General features: G+C 36.3%; 1 protein-coding gene across 2 annotated transcripts in view; it reads left to right on the top strand.

The window, feature by feature from the left end:
- LOC123673888 (limbic system-associated membrane protein-like) overlaps positions 1-19,131 on the top strand; it is a 209,649-nt gene that overhangs the window by 140,607 nt on the left and 49,911 nt on the right. For both annotated transcript variants that reach the window (XM_045608634.1, XM_045608635.1), the window contains exons 3-4: positions 6,755-6,877; positions 12,306-12,506. In XM_045608634.1, the coding sequence (XP_045464590.1) occupies positions 6,755-6,877; positions 12,306-12,506 (324 nt within the window). The remainder of the gene's footprint in view (positions 1-6,754; positions 6,878-12,305; positions 12,507-19,131) is intronic.

Raw genomic sequence — 19,131 nt, 5'->3', positions numbered from 1 at the left:
TTATGACAATTCTAACTTCTTGAGTTATAAATTATAAAAGTTTGATGAACCTTTATGATTTAAAGTAATCATTAATGGGTTAGAGTCAACATCAACCAAAAGATATAATTTAACTCTCTAAAATTATTATTTCAATTGTAAATATTGATTTGTACCTATATCTATTTAACAGGAGAGTAAGATAAAATATCTTTGACTACGAACTATCTCTACAGTTACTTTCAGTTAGTCTACGGTTCATAAAATAAAAGTTTGTAAATATATGTTTTAAGTTTGTAAATTCAATTAGTTTTTTGAACTATTTAGGACACTAATATTAGGAAAAATTGTACCGAGAAATACAAATACTCGGATCGTATGTTTGTCTTTATGCCAATTCAATTTAAACCGTTTACTCTGGATAATTTTTTTTCAATATTTTGAAAATTTGGAATTTATTTTTTTGACAAGGAATATATCAAATAGTGGATAGTTTTACCCCAATGATGTCAAAATTTCAATATCTCAAACCCTTTAAGATCCTTCATTAACTGAATTATCTCCACTAAATTTGCAAAGGGCTTCATGCAATTATTTCCCCTCCACCTACTAAGTTTCAGAATCTAACGCCAACAATTCGTTCAGTTCGTTACTGTTCATCAAGTATCGCCTGGCTTAATTCGCTACTGCCATTTAAGATTAAAATCCATCAAACGAACCCGTGTGACCCAAAGTTTCAACACCGTTCGGAAAATTGAAACTTAGCAGAGAAAGCCTTATCTGGTCCCATCCAGATTGGAGGCTGATTGTTTCAAAACTGTTCCGACCATCAAATAATTTCCGAACTTTCCACTCTCAACATGCACACCAAAATTAGTTGCAAAATTCATGGCATACGTGATTATCCTGAGGGATCTGACGAACTAGCGCAGATATTTTATGCAGGAGCACTATTAACTTTCCCCCTATTTCACGTTTGATACGTTGAACTAATAGTGACATAGAAGGTCAAAAAAAAACAGGGAAAGATGCTTCGACTGATTGATTGAGTACTTTTTGGTTCGTACGTTATTTTTATCCTGTAGATTCGATAGCTTTCAAAAAAAAAGATTCAGAGATTTAAAATTTACGTACGTACGTTTGAAGATCTCTCTTCTGTTCACCCATTCTAGTATCAAATGACTTAAAATAGCGTCTGTTCGCATATCCCTCAGGCTGTTTCCGGAAATGTTACCTACATATTCAGCATATTCTCAGGTTTTAGAGATTTCGCGAGTAACTGACACTGCCCCCTACAGGGGAAATTTCGTAGGGAAATCCAGAGAACCCGACACACACACATATCCTGGCAGGCTGGTGTTTTGAATTTGCTGCGGGTTTGAATTATTTTAATGTGGCAAGTTACTATGCAAATGCCGTCAATCCTTCAACTTAAACATAATACGTTAATGTAAACGCGTCAGGTCTAACCCGTCCTATTCGAAATTCTCGTTAATTCTAGCGGCTTTCATTGCCGCGGCAACTATTTGCAAAGTTGATAACTCGCACCCTCTAATGTGTCTCTGAAATCAGAGGTGATATACAGAGTGCTGGGTGATTCATTTGTTCATTGTATGTAAACAAGAATGGGCTGATATACTTTGATGATCATGTTACACTACAGCCCTATTTCAATGACATATGTCAAACTAAACTCTCATCCGAAGAGTTATATGTTTAGTTGAAAGTTAGCCATTATATAACAACATTATACAGGATGTCCCGTAAAGACCACGTCAAACCGAGGGAGAATGTAGATCAAAGGATAACCCACCTGCTATGACTAAATTCCCATTATAAAAGTCTTACCGTTTTCGAGATTTTTTTTTTTGAGATTAAGGAATTTTTGTCCCTTTCAATAGTTTCGCCCTTACGGTTGGTACAATTTTACATCTTTCTGGTTAATTTTTTCAGTAAAATATTGCTGAAGAATGATTTTAACGTTTACATTAAAAACATCCTCCGAAAATTTTGAAGGGGGGCTATGAGAAATATTTTTATTGGAAATTTTGGTAGTGGATTATTTTGTTCATGAAGTTTAGCCCATCGTAATGGAAAAAAAATGTACCGAGCTACTGCTGCACATTACACCAATAAATTGTCTATTTTATAGTGATTTCAAAGAGGTATCACACAAGTCATTTGTTATCGAAAAAAAAAAGATATGGCTGTTTTTATCCAAATGGGTACGTTTCTGGCCAAATCAAGTTTGTCAATTCTGTTAAGAAATCTTCGATGTTGCATTACTTAGTGAACAAAGAAACTTCAACACCCAGAAGGAGCTGTTTAAATTTTGTATTTTTTTTGTGAAACATATAATAGATAGTATAGCAAAAAGTAAATGATTAAAATTTGGAGAAAAAGACAAAGGGTTTACAATTTTTTTATAAATTTGTAAAAAGTAATAAATAAGAATTTGTAATTTATCGCCTCAAGATTTTTGACGATCTGAAAACCAACATTCACAAGGATCTACTAGGTCTGAGGATCGTTGTACGCTTAAACACACAAGTCATCTCCTTGTATGATTAAGAATTAAGATCATCAACTCGGTGAATTCTTAAAAAACGAAAACGATCCACCGCTGAAAGACTTTCTGTTTCCATTGTAGGTACATCTCGGAAAGTTTTCATGTCGTAAACATTTCAGTAATTATTTCCGACCACTTAACTGTCAGTTCGAGATACATATCTTCGAATTCAACCTTAATGGTTCGCGATAATTCATGAAGCTCTTGCAGAAATCCCTCTGAAAGCATCACGTTCAATCGTATACGTTACCGGAGAGGCCCGCGTTCTTTATATCCCTGGCCTGAAACTTTCAGTGGGGGAGCGTGCTCAAAATTTCAGATTCGACGCTTATTGCGACCAATCTCCGCTCGAAATAGAAACGGGCCAAAAGTGAATCGTGGTACCTTTTCTATTAGGGGGGCCTTCTTCGACGAAACTTTCGAAAGATGTGTTGTTGCTGAGACTGCACGGAATCGGATCTCTTGATGTTGATAGCGTCTGCCGAATTCAAAGGATTCGATTTGTGAACAGGAATTCTGTTAATGTTTTCTGCTTTCTCTTCCTCCGGCATTGTTTCTGTGTGATATCGCTGGAATTTTGTTTAACTAACGTGCAGTTTGGTTGTTCATCTCTTGAGTTGGTATCTTGAAGTTGCATTCAATTAAAATTGGGATGGCGGTTGAAAACGCTTTATTATCAGTTGAATAGAGTTTACGTTATTGTTGGTGAAGGAAATCGAGTATTAACACAAAGCGGTGCAGTATGGAGATAATTATAGGGTGTTTCAAAATTCAGTACCGTAGATTTCGTGCAGCATAGGACTTTTTGTGTCATGGAAATCTGTTCGCGAACGCTTCGTTACCGAACTACAAACCAAGTTGAAAGATTTTTTTAGTTTTTTCCTTAAAGTTCTTTGATTTTTTGAGATATTGATATCGAATTCGAAATAAAGGCCTTATACGTAAAGTTTTTGTTTTCATTGTAATAATATAGGTGCGTAAAAATTACAAGAGACAAAAATTTATGAACAGAATATAGAATTCACCACTATCTACAAAAAGTTTATGGGACGAAAAAGGGCTTGACCCCTGCAAAAATATTACCCTGTAGCTTGTTACAATCACATGTTCATGGAAAAAAGGGTTCTTTAGACTTGTAAAAACAAAATACCCTGTATTCCTATATAGATAAACAAGCTCTTCATGAGAAAGGAATATCCATATTGTGATTCCGAAAGTAAAAGTAAATAAAACACACATCATAAAGAATATCGATCCAATATTAATTACAATATAATGTTTGGACCCTACCATTTTGTGTGGAATACAACATCATTTAAATGTCTTCCGCGTGATCTTTTACTAGAGTCGATTAGTCATTGAGTACATATATTGTGATTGTTATTATTCAAGAGGTTGTGAACGACCTCTTAACAAGTTTTGTATACATCATCCGAGTGAATAAAAGTCATAATATGCAAGTAAATACATAATATATGATGTACAAAGGTTGAAAATATTTTCTTAATAAACTAAAATGATATAATCTATCTCTTGTTCAACTAATATGGATATGGACATTTGCGAATAACTCTGTGATAACTGCAAGAACAGCAGTTTTCGATAAGAAATTCAGTGAAACAATCACGAGTTCTAAAAATTTTCTCGGTATTACGTTCATCAAAATCAAGGATGTTTTTTTGGTTGTCAATTGATTCCCACTCTCTCATTGTTATATTGAATAATATAACTACTGACATCAATAACGTTTGACAGAATAGAAGTTACATGGACTAGTGCACATCTTAATACATAATATGAATAATGCATATCACATTGCTTGCGCGAATGAAAAGTTGGTCTTATTTTTTTTTCATCTGAATTGACTAGAATTACATTGAATATGAAGTAATATTCTATCCCCCTTGATTAGCCCCGGTGCCATCCTACCCTTACAAACACAAGATACAATTTGCTCTCGTACCAATCTTAATAATTTACTTCTTCATTCCGCAAGTTGTTCTGTGCGGGTGGAGGAAGTTTCCACTCATTTGGAACCGGCGAAACTAACCTAATGATACGTATTGTAACATCATGGCAACATTCCTAATTATCCCAGCTAGAACTCCCTATTACTGCGTCGGTAGAAACAAAGATAAGGTCCTAGTTCGTTCCGCTCTTTCTACATGGAAGGACGAACCGACTGTGCCGTATAAATTGCGAATCAAATGTGTCGAGCAAGGTTAATCGAGGATCCTACCCGCTGGAAGTAGTTTGGGCTTGGTCTGCAGGTTATTGGGAGAAAACGCCACCATTATTTTCTTCAAAACAGAAAAGGGCCGTTCTATGGGGATTGGTATTCGGGATAGATGGCTGATAGCCATAGAATTGACGAGCGTTTCCGTTTAAAATTTCGATTATTTCAATGATATTCATATGAATTCACATAAAGATGCTAAAACCAGTGTTAGAATTGTGTGAATTGAAAACATTTAGTAAAAAAATATAAATTTTAGGAGCATAATACTACCATTATTGTCTACAACCATTACGTCACCTATGCTAGTAAAGCTCTCCTTCAGTATCTGAAATTATTTTCAACCCCAATTGTTATTTTTATTAACGGGTGTTTTTTTTTTCGAGGTTTATAACTTTAAGTTGGCATTACTGTTCAAGATGGCGACCGATTTAACAGCTGTCAAGTGATTTATTCTCAGTTTGGTTTGGCAATTCATCATGAATAGACTCACGCCTGAACAACGCTTGCAAATAGTGCAATTTTATTTCGAAAATAATGGTTCTTTGCAGAATACGTATCACGCACTACGTCCATTTTATTTTGTTTAGCGATGAACCACACTTCTGGTTGAATGGCTACGTCAACAAACAAAACTGCCGCATTTGAAGTGAAGCTAATCCTCAAGTGTATGTCGAAACACCGTTACATCCAGAAAAACTGACTGTTTGGTGCTCTTTATGGGCTGGTGGAATCATTGGTCCGTACTTCTTCAAAAACGATGATGGCCAGAACGTTACAGTCAATGGTGATCGGTATAGAGCCATGATTATTAACTTTTTCATTCCTGAATTGAACAACCATGATGTCCAGGAGCTGTGGTTCCAACAAGACGGCGCAACATGTCACACAGCTCGTGCCACAATCGATTTATTGAAAGACACGTTTGGTGACCGCCTAATTTCACGTTTTGGACCTGTGAATTGGCCTCCAAGATCTTGTGATTTAACACCGCTAGACTACTTTTTGTGGGTCTATGCGGATAAGCCACAAACCCTTGACCATTTGGAAGACAACATTCGACGTGTTTTTACCGATATACGGCCATAAATGTTGTAAAAAGTCATCGAAAATTGGACGTCCAGATTGGACTACATCCGAGCGAGCCGTTGCGATCATATGCCAGAAATCATATTTAAAATGTAATGCCACAACATTGTCTTGCGGATAAATAAAATTCATGTCAATCGAATAATCCATTGTTGTTTTATTGCAATTTAAAGTTCTATAGCTCTAAAAAAAACACCCTTTAGTAAAAACTTTGCTGATGATTAAGGTGAGGCATTTTACAGGCGAGCTGAAAATTTGGTAAAATTCGTAAATTTTATAGATTTATCTATTACTCAAAATGCGTCATCTCACAAACTAATAGTCCAACATTTATCTTTATACTGGTATATTTTGAAGGTTAGGTTAGTTGTGATTCTTTATTTTTCTGAAATTCACATAACTAGGTTATATACACTTACTCTTATATCAATATAGGCTAGTATTCACCTAAACATTTCACGTCCATCTTCTTCCAAAAGACGGTATAAAAAGGAAAGGTTACCAGGGTAAATTCATGTCATTCCCTTCAATACTAGAAGGACAGTGAGCAACAAGTCGATCATAAAAGCGATAATTTTTCTATCGGCAGCCCTGTCCTCGTGGAGGCATGTCATAAAACGCTATTGAGCGAAGACATGCCAGAAGGGCCAGAAGTCAGAGGAGAGAGTTGAGACAGACGTTACTGGCGGTCATTCGGCAAATCAGTTAAGGGAAGATGGTGCGTTCTCAGACTTGAATAGGGTCGTTTGTGCGTTATTAGTGGCGCGTTTATCATCCGGGCCACAGATATTAGGAGCTCTCGACCAACTTTCGGCCATTATGCGGCAGATATTTATTATTGCCCACGGGCGCAGAGTTATAATTGCGCTTCCTCTTTGCAGGGTCCTGCCAGGCCACCATCAAGGTCGACCCGGCCACGCTGCCCACATTTCTCACGTCCAGCCAAGTGTTCAGAGTCACCGACAAGGATACTGTGGTTTTACCGTGCGATGTCTCCAATTTAGGTAAGTCGAAAGGGTCCGACCTGTATGATTTAGAGGGTTTTGCGGGACAAGAAATTCTATTTGTTGCTGCTTCTGTTGGCTACTTCTGTTTTGAATTGCTACGGATGCTGGGGATGGAAAAAGGTCATCTTGATATGATGACTAGGGGATGTTGGGAGATTTATTCACTTGACATAATCGCCGTTTCGCCACAAAGCGGCTTCACTATTTAATTTACAATTTAATTGATATAGTGTCAGAAAAGATGCAACAATCTGAAAGGGTTATTAGAATGAATAAAAGAAAAATTTCCTCTGAATACAGGTACTCTAGTAATTTCCAGTTGAATCTTAAAACGATTCGATATGTAATCATGGAAATAATCAGTATTAAATAATTTTTTCCAACTATATTTTTGAATTTTTTATGCTTTTAATGATATGATCAAGTTGAAAAAAGTATTTCCTATCAATTACTCAAATTTCATGTCTCATGGTTCAGAGCTCAAAGAAATATTGTGTGAGTTTATTTCGATGTTCTTCAATTATCTATGACTCTGATCACTCATTCCATATGAAATTACACAAGAAGCTTTGAATTATCATTCTAAATCCCTATCGAACATGCTATTTCAAAATTAATAGGAACACAAAATTTTGAACCTCAATATTTACGGAGCCTCTAGTTTGATTTAGGGCCTTTTTGTTTGAGACCAATCCTGGGTCAAAATTCTAAAATAACAGAAATTGTTACGAAATAATAGTGAGAAAACCCGTGGGTTCTCTAGAAACCAAAGGGAAAGATCTAGACGACATTAATGAAATATTAGCGCGTCCATTTCTCTTAAAGAGAAATCCGCGCGTACCAAACTAGGAATTTTTATGCAAAGTGTATCCAATCAGATTAATTAATCAGAGTGGGGATGTCCTTTGGCTCAGAAAATAGCACCGCGCTGTACCATAATTAACAGAGTGAATTATTCAAGATTACAGGACCCGAAACCATCTCCCGGGGTGGTCCGTTTGGATGTGCCTAAATCAAAGAATCTTTGTTATTCAAATGAATCCCAGCCGAAATTGTTAGCCAAATAACGAATCCACTTCTCTTTGAAATCATCGGTTGCACTCGCACTCTTCCATTTTTTATTAGCTCTTCGATGGGTGGAGGGACATTTTTCCACGATTTTTCCTTTTTCCTGTCATAGCGGGAGTGTTCGACTTCACGATTGAAGTAGAATTCTATTCCAGCTGGATGAATATGCATTTTGCAGGGAAGTTATTGGAGTTTATGTTGGTTGAACCAAAATTTTCATGACGAAAATAAATAATACAAAAAAATTCATATATCATGTTATGTACACTGCGCAAAAAAATTAACGCACATTATGGAAATCTCAAATTTATTCTACAACTGAAGGTGTTCTCAATGATAATTATTTTTATCATGCATATGTTATCCACTTTCAACGTTTTTCTTCAATACAGATGTTTTTTCCCAGCAGGAATAAAAAAAGATGAGATTATCAGATTTTGAATGTATATTGGCTCCATTCTGAAATCAGTTGTTCTCTGAATACTACTGGTTTTGGGGGAGGATCGATTATGGTATGGGGTGGAATATCTTTGACTGCTCGCACAGACCTAGTGGTCGTTGATAATGGATAAGTCAATGTAGAGTTAACTTTCATTAAAATTAAGATTTTCAGAATGTGCGTTATTTTTTTTTGCGCAGTGTATTTTCGAAACTGAAAGAATTGAGCGATTTTATTTGTTACAGAAATTTGAATCGTTTGCATTGTATAAAACATAAGTTTTTAAAATAACTTCAAAACTATTGGCAATAGAAATGAAATGAATACACCAACGGTGTCTACTATAGAAAAAGTGCCTATAGAATGTTTTCATTTTATGTTTATGGCACCAGTAATAAAGAAGTTATGAGTTTCACGCTATTTTCTGTTTTTCTCTTATGACTTGAAAACAGTTGAATTAATGAGGTTGCTGTTTTCACAAAAATTAATTCTCTCAAAAATCGAGACTAAAAATGTGGCATTCATTTTCTTCTTGATTGAAGGAATTCTGAGATCCCCTCACTAGAAAACGAATTTGGGACACCTGATATAATTGCCGTCTAATTCAAGTATAGATTCCTAATAAATCGTAAATCCTTATCGTCGATGCCTGAGTATTTGGAACAGTTCGCTTTGCTGCACCCTGTCGATTGCTTTTTCAAAATCGATAAAACAGGTTTCAATTCTCACTCAGCTACTTTTCGTTAATCATTATCAGATGAAACAGAGAACTGCGAACAGAACTCTCTCTCCTATTCCGAAACTCCCCAATCAAAACCTGAACATAAACCGAGGAAATAAGGCGGAGAAAGATACGATTCCGAATATTCAGAGTCTCAGTTTGAATATCGCCCGATCGCTTAATTCCGTGGCAACTTTTCCAGAAGTGCAATAAAACTCTGACAATGGCGAGCAGCCTGCTCAGAGGAGTAGCTTTCGGAAGACAAACAAACCCGTCCAGACTTATAACTCGATAGGATTATTATACAGATCCCATGTCTCAATCATTTGCACTTCTTTTATTATGAACTGTTTGAGTTCCTCGTTAGGGGGGACTGAATTGTGCCCCTTTCAAACAATGGAACTTGGGGCGACTACTTTCTGAGATTCTTCTTGAAGAATGACTCAAGTTTTTGCAATCGAACTTTTCCGTCAATGAAATGGGGGAGTTACAAAAACTGTTTTGTTTCAAATACAAGTCTTAAATCTCAAAAAGATGGGTGAGTAAATGAGAAGGTTCATTTAAAATAATAAAGAATTTTTCAGTTCATTGAATCTTTGATTGGTCTTCTTCTCTGTCCGTGATTTTTATGCTCGCTTCCCTCCGCCAAATTTTCATTGCTCGATTTATTTCTGGATTGTATTTTAACAGTAGTAGAATTGGGATACCTGCCCTTATTGGTGTTTACGTGAATATTCTTATGTTGCAATAAGAGATTCCATTTTGATAAAGAAGGAAAGGAAGATCCCAAAAAATGAGGGCAATATACAGGTGAGGATAGAGGACACATGTCGTGTGAGTTGGAAATCCAACACAAGACTCTCACTTGCGAAATAATGTCACTAAATACATACATGTATAAAATATCACCAATAGCGGTTGACTTCTTCGCAAGCTAGAGGCATTTGAAACAAGATTAAACAAGGTTGCTCCAAACACACTGTAGTGTGTTTTCGATATTTTGGATAAATCTTTTTTTCGAGATACATCTCGAAAACATGATAGTTGATTTAATTTTAAATATCATTTCTCAACTCATACAGATATCCTTTATCTTCATCTGAACACCAGACAATCTATTTACTGTAACAATTGAACATTTTTTTCAAGATACGTCTCGAAAACAAGATTGCTGATTTAGTTTTAAATATTTTTCAACTCACACAGATATCTTCATCTGAACACCAGACAATTAAACTTTCCAAAGGGAGATAACAGGGCTTATAATTGCAACTATTCGATAACAAGGTTCATTCAAGTTCAATGGACTCGATTAAAAAAACTTCAATAACAACAATTCAATAAAGCCGAGAAAAATGGCATACGATAAAAAGCATCCACGTCTTCTGGCAAGAATTGGTTCACGACCTAGCACAAGAAAATACCGCCAGGAATTCCAAGTCGGGCGGATCTCCTACATTCCACAACAAAAGAAAAAAAAAGTAAAATAATAAATGCGACCCAAATTCCTTGAGGAAAACTTATTCATACAAAACGATACCTTTCAGGCGGTAGATCAAAGGATTTGGGGATGGAAATTCCGGGAGAACTCGGAATTTAAATTTCATAAATATCAAATTATTCTAATCCGTCTGGAGAGAGATGGGATAGATTCCCGCCGAATGATATATTCGATATGGGGACACGGAATATTCCCAGTTATTCCCGTTCGCGCCCTTCTATTCCCGGCATTTTTATGCGGAAAACTTCCCCGAATATCGTCTCGGAATTGAATGAGACACGCATGGAAATATGAACTGGAATTCGCCTTGCATGGGGCGTGATGTACTTCTCCGATATTACGTATTGATATTTATCCACTTCTTTTATTATTTAAATTTACAGTCGGAGTACTTGCCAGAATATATGAAAGAGAAAGACATTCTCATATAATGTTACGAACCTATTATTTCTGCTTGAACAGATACTGGTATAGTAATGATGAATAGAGCGCCCCATACATTCAGTTAGGGAAATGGCTTTCCGTAAATTTGGCTATATTTGAATTTGATTCGATAACGTAGATCACGAAAATGCTTCAATTCAGAGATAAGTCTCTTAGACCAGGAATCATATATTGTTCACCGAAATTTTCAAAATAATTTTGATAATATTCTCAAGGCTGTTCACTCTTTTTGAAGCGAGATACGAACTGGAAACCTCACGTTGTTTTAGATCTTTGTTCGATCTTTCAAGAAACGTTTTTGTTTGAGGGGGCTGTGACAAATATTTTAAGAGATTTGACGATTAAGGTGTAAATATTCAATTTTTACGATTTTTTTTCCGAATTTTGGGTTCGAAATTTTCATAAACCGAGTGGTTTGTTCTGAATTTTCCTATGATGTGTGTGATAGAAGATTCAAGCTTCTTACAAGCAGTTTAATGATCTTCAAGGGTTCAATTTGGCCATGAATGAGCAAACGCTGTATTATTTTCAGTAATGTCCAACGAATGAATGTGACACCACATCGACATGATATCAAAATTGAAATAGATTTTCATAGATAGAGGTATATTCAGATTTCACTTTGAAATCTGACCCAAAAATGAAGTTTGACATTCGAAACATAAAATAAGCACGTTTTCTTGTATTTTTACAATTCAAACGATTCTCATATCGAAAATAGCGACCTGAAATGAAATGATATTGCATCATAATTCTCCATAAACCGTACTAGCCTATTTACAGCTCCAGCGTTATCTCTGAAGCGGCGTTCCATGCAATTAATGAACCTGTTGAGACGAAATTCATTCTGAATACTTCGGAAAAAGCAATAATTCAAGCAACGGCGGCGAGATAACGCTCGTTTTAATACGAAATCGCCAGCACAAAGCAACCTTGCCAATGTCGTTATCACCAAATAAAAGCTAATTCCCAGGGAAAAATGAAATGTTCGGGATTAAGTAGGAGATCACGTTGACAAATTTCATCGGAATTACGGTGAAAATTATTTCTGTTCAACTCGAGTTGTCTGTCCTTGGGTATATTAGACTCGGCAAGGATAAATATTTAATCTACTAAGAAATTTGGAGGATATCTTAGGTTAGAAAATTTTCACACATCACTCTTGGTAAAGAATTGATAGATTAGGGCAGATAGTTACTATTAATATGATCAGTAATTCAACAGAATATGTGATTGTGTATCATTCTTCCAGGATCTTACGTCAGGGTTTGGAAAAAGGGCAACGCAGTATTATCAGCAGGAGCAATAAAGGTATATCCCGATCCGAGGATAAGTCTCATTCAGGGATACAACCTAGAGATAAAAGAGGCTAGCCCTCAAGATGCTGGAGATTACGTCTGTCAAATTGCCACCATTGAACCAAGAGAAATTACCCATACAGTTGAGATACTAGGTGAGTTGTATTTATTTAGTTTATTTTATTCAATAAAAGAATGGATAATCTCAAATGTTTCAAATCAATGTGCCTTGAACACTCAGAGTAATGAATGTGTTGTTCACAATGTAGATCCTTTACATTTTGGAGGAGACCCATTCTGATCAGAAGTGAATAATTCTAACAAAGATTGCAGATTAAATCTTTCTGCAAAAAATTGCGATTGTTCAAATTTTCAAAATTCGTGTAAGGTTGTGATGTTTTTTCATTATAAGAACTTTGAGACTCTTTTCATCGAATTTCGTATTCAAAATGAACTCGAAAGAAAGTAGAGAGATCGAAGTCTTCGAGAGGGTGAAAATTTAGGCATTTTCCTCAATTATTTAATGCCAGGTTGCGTATGCAAACTCAGAATAGGAGATTGTTCATTTCCTGTTTCCGAATTCTTAATTGATCGAGTAGGAGTCCTGGCTGGGTTACGTAGTTGTTAACAAGCTTAGGGCGTTTCCATCTTTGCCAATTTCCATTCCCCGAAACGCTATATTCGGCTTCTGAGGCAGCTGAATGGCTGCAATCGATCAACTGAAACACGAACCTGAGTACGGCAGAGAAGAATTCGGTTACACGAACCGGGTCTCTGTTTGAGACCGGACCGTGGATTCGGACACGATTCCCAACTGGAGGACCATTCCGAACAAGCCACTTGGCTACATCTTTTCGTCTATCTAAGGACGTCCATGATGTCATACAACTTCCATCAAGTCCACTATAAATGCGATTGTGTTAGACTATTTCTTATATAGATATAGCCCTTCCGCTAAGAATCCAGGTATGTAGCTATACGACATCGTAGAATCAAACGAGTATACCCGGTGGATCGTCTAAAATCAGCCCACGATCATAGGTGTCCGAAAAAAAAAATCTTCGATCTGTATGTGTGTGAATTCCTAGGGTTGTGACCCTATAATGGCTTCGACAGTAAGTCACTAGCCAGCATATCTATGCACATATTAATCCTTATTCCATCGCATTCACCCATTCATTCATTTATTCTCTTATCGCTACTCGGTTTGCTCATATTAACTTTCGGAAATCATTTAGACAGGATTGTGATAGGGACCCATATACGCCAAAGGGCTCATCATGGCGATTTTTTCTTGGTACACGACACTTCACATATGAGCTACGATTGGGCAGGAATAAACCACAAGAGGATTGGTACAAGGGGAACCATAAAACGCGCAAAGTTAAAACTTGAAGTCACATGAGATGGCATGATCATATATGAGCTCATAGACGTCAGTTCTTTTTAATGAGAGGAGAAAATTCAAACTAAATGGCTGAAAATAATCAATCACTCTGCTCAAATTGGGCAAAAGATTTTCCCACCGAAAGCGAAAAGACTCACAGATGTGGAGCAGGTGTTCTGCGTTAACGATTTCTCCACATTCACAGAGGGGATTTTCTCTAACACCTATTCTATGGAGGTAGAAGGGACACAGGATGTGTCCACTACGAAGACGAGAAATGACCCGGATGAAATCTCTACTGCCTAATACATTACTGAACCAAGGTGTTAACAGAGGGATAGGTTGAATATTCTTATAAAACTTGGACTTAGTATTACCCTGATATTCCCTAAACCATTTCGATCTACCGGCATAGTGACATAGTCCAAGGGGCGGAGCCCCTTCGGCGAGCAAAGGGAGTCTCTAGATATACCGCACATTAAAGTTAAGCGAGGTCCCAACTGAAACTTTCGAATGAATACCTGAATAAATAAATTATGATGTTTCAATAAGTGCATTGAAGCTGAAAGAGCGAAAAATGTGTCCTCCAACCGAATGTCACATCACTCTCATCAGCCACGAAAACACAATCGTGACGTTCTTGACTCAACGACAATTATCCATGCGAAAATCAATCATTAAAAGCGAATTTCTCGCAGTAGAATTATTGAATGAATCGAGGAACAAACAATAAGCGTACATATTTACATTTTCCGCACAAACACGAAACGAATCGAACGCTCCTGAGTGTGTTTTTTTAGTCGACCGACGTTTTGAAGTTCGAATTTAACGAGAATCGCTTCGGTTATTCTGTCTATAACAAAGCAAAACACCGTGTTTTCCGACTAATGAATACAATTTTTGTTGTTTCAGCGCAAAGGCGAGCGGAAAACGAAACGTTCGATATGATGGGGGCCGATTTAATTTCGAATCCGATGTCAATACGCGATAAAGAGTAAAGCCAGACATTTATCTTCCTACAGAAACGCGTATATCTTCATTATCGGCGGGCTTACGGCTCGATTCCATCGTTGGACAACGGATTATTGTCTTATAATTGATAGCATTGTTTTTTTTTCAAGATCATCGCATTGATCATACAAGTTGAGAATTTCTCTCGGAACGGTTGTGTGGTTTGTCAGCTGTTTTGACTCCACTACTCCTAGAGACATATTGGAAATTTGTGTTGCATTTATAGCATATAGGATGGGCGAAAAATGTCTGGAGATCAATCCCTACAACTCGTAGTAGTAATTACATAGCTCAAACAAGCTCTGTAATTGTGTTGTGTTAATAACAAGCATTGTAATGGGTTATCCAGAAAGAGGTTTCATTTTGATATATTTTTTTTTTTTTTAAATATGAGTACATTTTAAGAATATTGTGAAAAGGAAAGTATGACATTAACGATGGAAATCGATATCAGTCAAATCGCTTCGGCTATGTTATGTAGTACCATAACCTTCTCATGAAATTTTACATGGTCAATTCGCACATATGCTGATTTATGTCTTCGATAACTTCACCTATTCAATTTTCAAGGTCTTGAATCGATTGGTATAGACCTTATCTTCATATAGCCCCAAAAGAAAACAGTCTAAAGGAGGTTAAGTGAAAGAGTCGACTTTGGCTAAATTTCGCTGCTCCAGAGTTCATTTATTTATTCTGAATAAAAAATCATTGATAAATTAATTAATTTAATCATAAGATCTCGGTTGTCAATTGAAATCACGTTTTCGAGAAATTTGACGTAAGGTCCAATCACAACACCAGTCCACAACCGCACCAAACAGTAACACTTTGAGGATGGAGAAAACCTTATGATTCTCCAATATTCATTTTATTTCTGCTTTTATGGAATGAGTTTTCCTTCCCTCCCTTCAATTATTAAACGAAATAATTCCAATCGTTATGTAATTCGATCCCCAATCAACGATAGACTTGTATTGATTCAATTGACTCTCATCCATATCCTGATATAGAATCGCGTTCGGGGAATCCTTTCATTAAAATATAGCAAATTCACGGATCAATAGACGGAGTAAATCCGCAATTCACACAGATAAATATTATTATAAATCTTGATTAAACTCATAGATTCGATTCAGTGGAACAGAACCAGATGTATAGGTGCATGTATCACATGCAAATTATGGTCTTTGACAGGGATTTATCGATCATTATTTCATGATTGTCAATGGCACATTGAAATTATTGATGCTATGTATCGGAAGTAGGAATCTCAATTATTCAACGACAACAGAACATTGAAATTGCGCCAGATACATGACAGATTGAGACGGATAAGATCGTGTAGATAGAGAAGGAAACTTGCTTGACATAAATGCCTCATTCCTGATTACGAATTTACCTAATCGATACATTGAAGCGGGTGTCTTAACGCTGTGAATTGAGGTATTATTCCAAATAAAAATAATAGCAACTGAAGATAATTTATTTAGGTTTCAGGTTAGCGATCCTGGCAAAATTTTGTGTGAGCTTTCGAGTTGTTTTTTCATTTCGATTGAATCGGTATAATTCACTTTATATTAGATATTTTTCTTTTCAACTGAATTCTCCATCATTGCAAGTTCGGACCTATTTTTTGCAGCTATTCAAATATGCAATTGTCAATAAATTATTATTACCAAATTAAGTACGTATTTCATTTAATAATACTAATAGCGGCCATGCCATAGATATTTGAGAGCATTCGATCAGTCTCTGTCGCAGATTCCTTCATATTAAATCATAAAATTAAAACCTCCCACAAATAACGAGACTTTATGATGCAGACACAAATCGACTAATATTTCGATGGCGTTATGTTTTCAAATACCTTGTATTATTATATGTATTGATTTTTGTATGACATCTCGAATCTATATATTTCGACTACCACTTACCGCTACAGCCATCTATTGCAAAACGGCGGAAGCAAAGTTGTACACCTATGTAATAAATTCGAGAACGCAATAGTTATCATCCGACCATTTTCCATCAAGAATAAACCGAAAAACGCTCATCTAACAGATAAGAGGATCATCGTCAGACATCCAGAAAAACATGACGTGAAATCTTGAATGACAGTATTCATTACATGGCGGGCAACATTAAGAACATAACACGCTCGCAGAGCAGAGTCCATTCGATTAAACGGGCAGGAGCTTAATTAAAAAGTGCGTCTGGCGCGAAAAACAATTTGGGCGCATAAAAAAGCGTCGGACGTGATCTCTGCCGCAGGCGAAACATTATTCGAGCTGTCAGTTCTGCATTGATTAAATCTGCTACGGAAATTCTCCACGCTACCGCCGGTTGGAGCAATTAACTGTTGTTTTCGTGGCGAATTTACATGGGTAGTCGTGTGGAAGGAAATATGGCCCAGCTCGGGCATAGATAAATGCACTACAAATGGGAAATAAGTACTAAATCCTGGGATGGGTCATTCCCTGGGAAGGTGTTTTACGGGTAATTGTTGTGGGAGATGCATAAATATAGGCCTTGCTTTGCTTTGCTTTGCTTGTGTTCGCTTTACGAACAATTATATGTTCGTTGTGAATTATTTCCTAGGACTACTTAGTTGTGGATGGTTCCATTCGTTTAGAATATTAATCATAGTTGATTGTGTCGTGTTCGTTCAATTAATAAATGTACTGAATATGTGCGACAAACTCATCAGGAAGTGATTTTGCATTGAAGTTTTTTTTTTGAACTGACTATTTATCGCTCTTAATTTTTCGAAATAAAAATGGTACGCCACTGATATATTTCAAACTAAAGAACATTTTTCAATATCTAGATCAATTTGTGAGAAAAAAGCTCTCATGCTTTTCCTTATATGGGACGCCGTTTTTATTCATAAAAAATAGAACATCTTCACTTCAATACATTATCAATAAATTAAATAGCTATACGCCACAAGATATACAATTTTTTGCATGAAAATGACGCTCTATACGAAATTATATTTTCCTACAACTGCTATGGAAAGTATCGTATTCTTCATAGTTTACTTAATTTCAAAACTATGTTTTGTTCATAATGTGAGAATAGTTATTTATAATACAAGTGCAGAAGGCATTGATATTCTTCCACGAGTTCAAAATTCAAAAACGAGCCACGAAGTGGCGAGTTTTGGAATGAACGAGTGGAAGAATGAGCCTTCTATACGAGTATTATACATTATTTTCTCTAATTCATTGCATTTTCATTGAAATTAATGAAATATTTCCATAAATATCATTTAGTGATTTTTGCATTGAAAAATGTTGGTTGGCAGAACTGATTTCTTTAAGGCAATTTGATGAATTGACAGATAAAGCCGTAGCGGAAAGTTCGGAGTGCCAACATAGAATAATAAAATAAAACCATGAAAACTGTGCGTTTCTGATATATTCTCGCACGATTTTGTTCTACAAGATGTGGAAGAATGAACGGAATAACCACAGAATTAGAGAAATATTATTCCACACGTCACTTTACCCACACCTCGCTTGATAGGTCAATGAAATTGGGTTTTTGAGAAGTCGTTTCCATGGAAACGCAATAAATGAATAGATACTGTCAACGAAGGCCATTTTGATTTCAATTAGGTACATTATTTGAGTTATTTAAATTTGTGTAGGAAAAGTATAGTGTGCAACATGTGGAAAAAGTCCTTTTCTCACTCGTGTGTTTGCGGCACTCGCATTTTAGGCTCGTGCCACAAACTTCCACACTCGTGAGAAAAGTTGGACTTTCTCCACTTAAAAAAAAGATCATTACCCATATGCGCGCCACCAATGATGAACATAAAATGCTTAGTTGCATATCAATAAATTTAAAATAACAATCTCTAGAAAACTACTGAATTCATTTGGAAAATCTCAACCAATTTCAGAGCAATAAATGAACAAGAAAAATTCCACCAAATTTGTCTTACTCAGTAAAAACGTTGCACGAAAAAATTTTTATAACATGATTTCGAGTCGAATTCACGAGTTCCCGCCTAAGCTCGCCAGTCGAGGTTTTTCAATTTCGCGTCTATATGCCTCTTTATCACTCGCTGCATATGCGAGAGACACTCGAACACAGAGATGAAACCGCCTAATGTATCGTGAAATTTATAATCGATGCTCCTCGGTTCGGCAGACCTCCGCTTACCCCAAAAATCGCTTTATCCCAGTCCCAGGAATATTCTATAATTGCCTATTTGCTCGCAGAAAGACAGTATTTAAATTTCCCGATATTGAAATCCTCCACGTGAGTCAGTCTAGCGTGACGTTTTTATGAAGATGCGGAAATATATGAGCCTTCTTGGCTTTTCCGTGCGACTTGCCAAGGCTCCTTGATGTATAGCCGGAGAAGCTGCGTAG

The sequence above is a fragment of the Harmonia axyridis genome, chromosome 2 (assembly GCF_914767665.1).
Source record: "Harmonia axyridis chromosome 2, icHarAxyr1.1, whole genome shotgun sequence".
NCBI classification, from domain to species: domain Eukaryota; kingdom Metazoa; phylum Arthropoda; class Insecta; order Coleoptera; family Coccinellidae; genus Harmonia; species Harmonia axyridis.
This window is presented reverse-complemented; position numbering and strand designations above follow the sequence as displayed.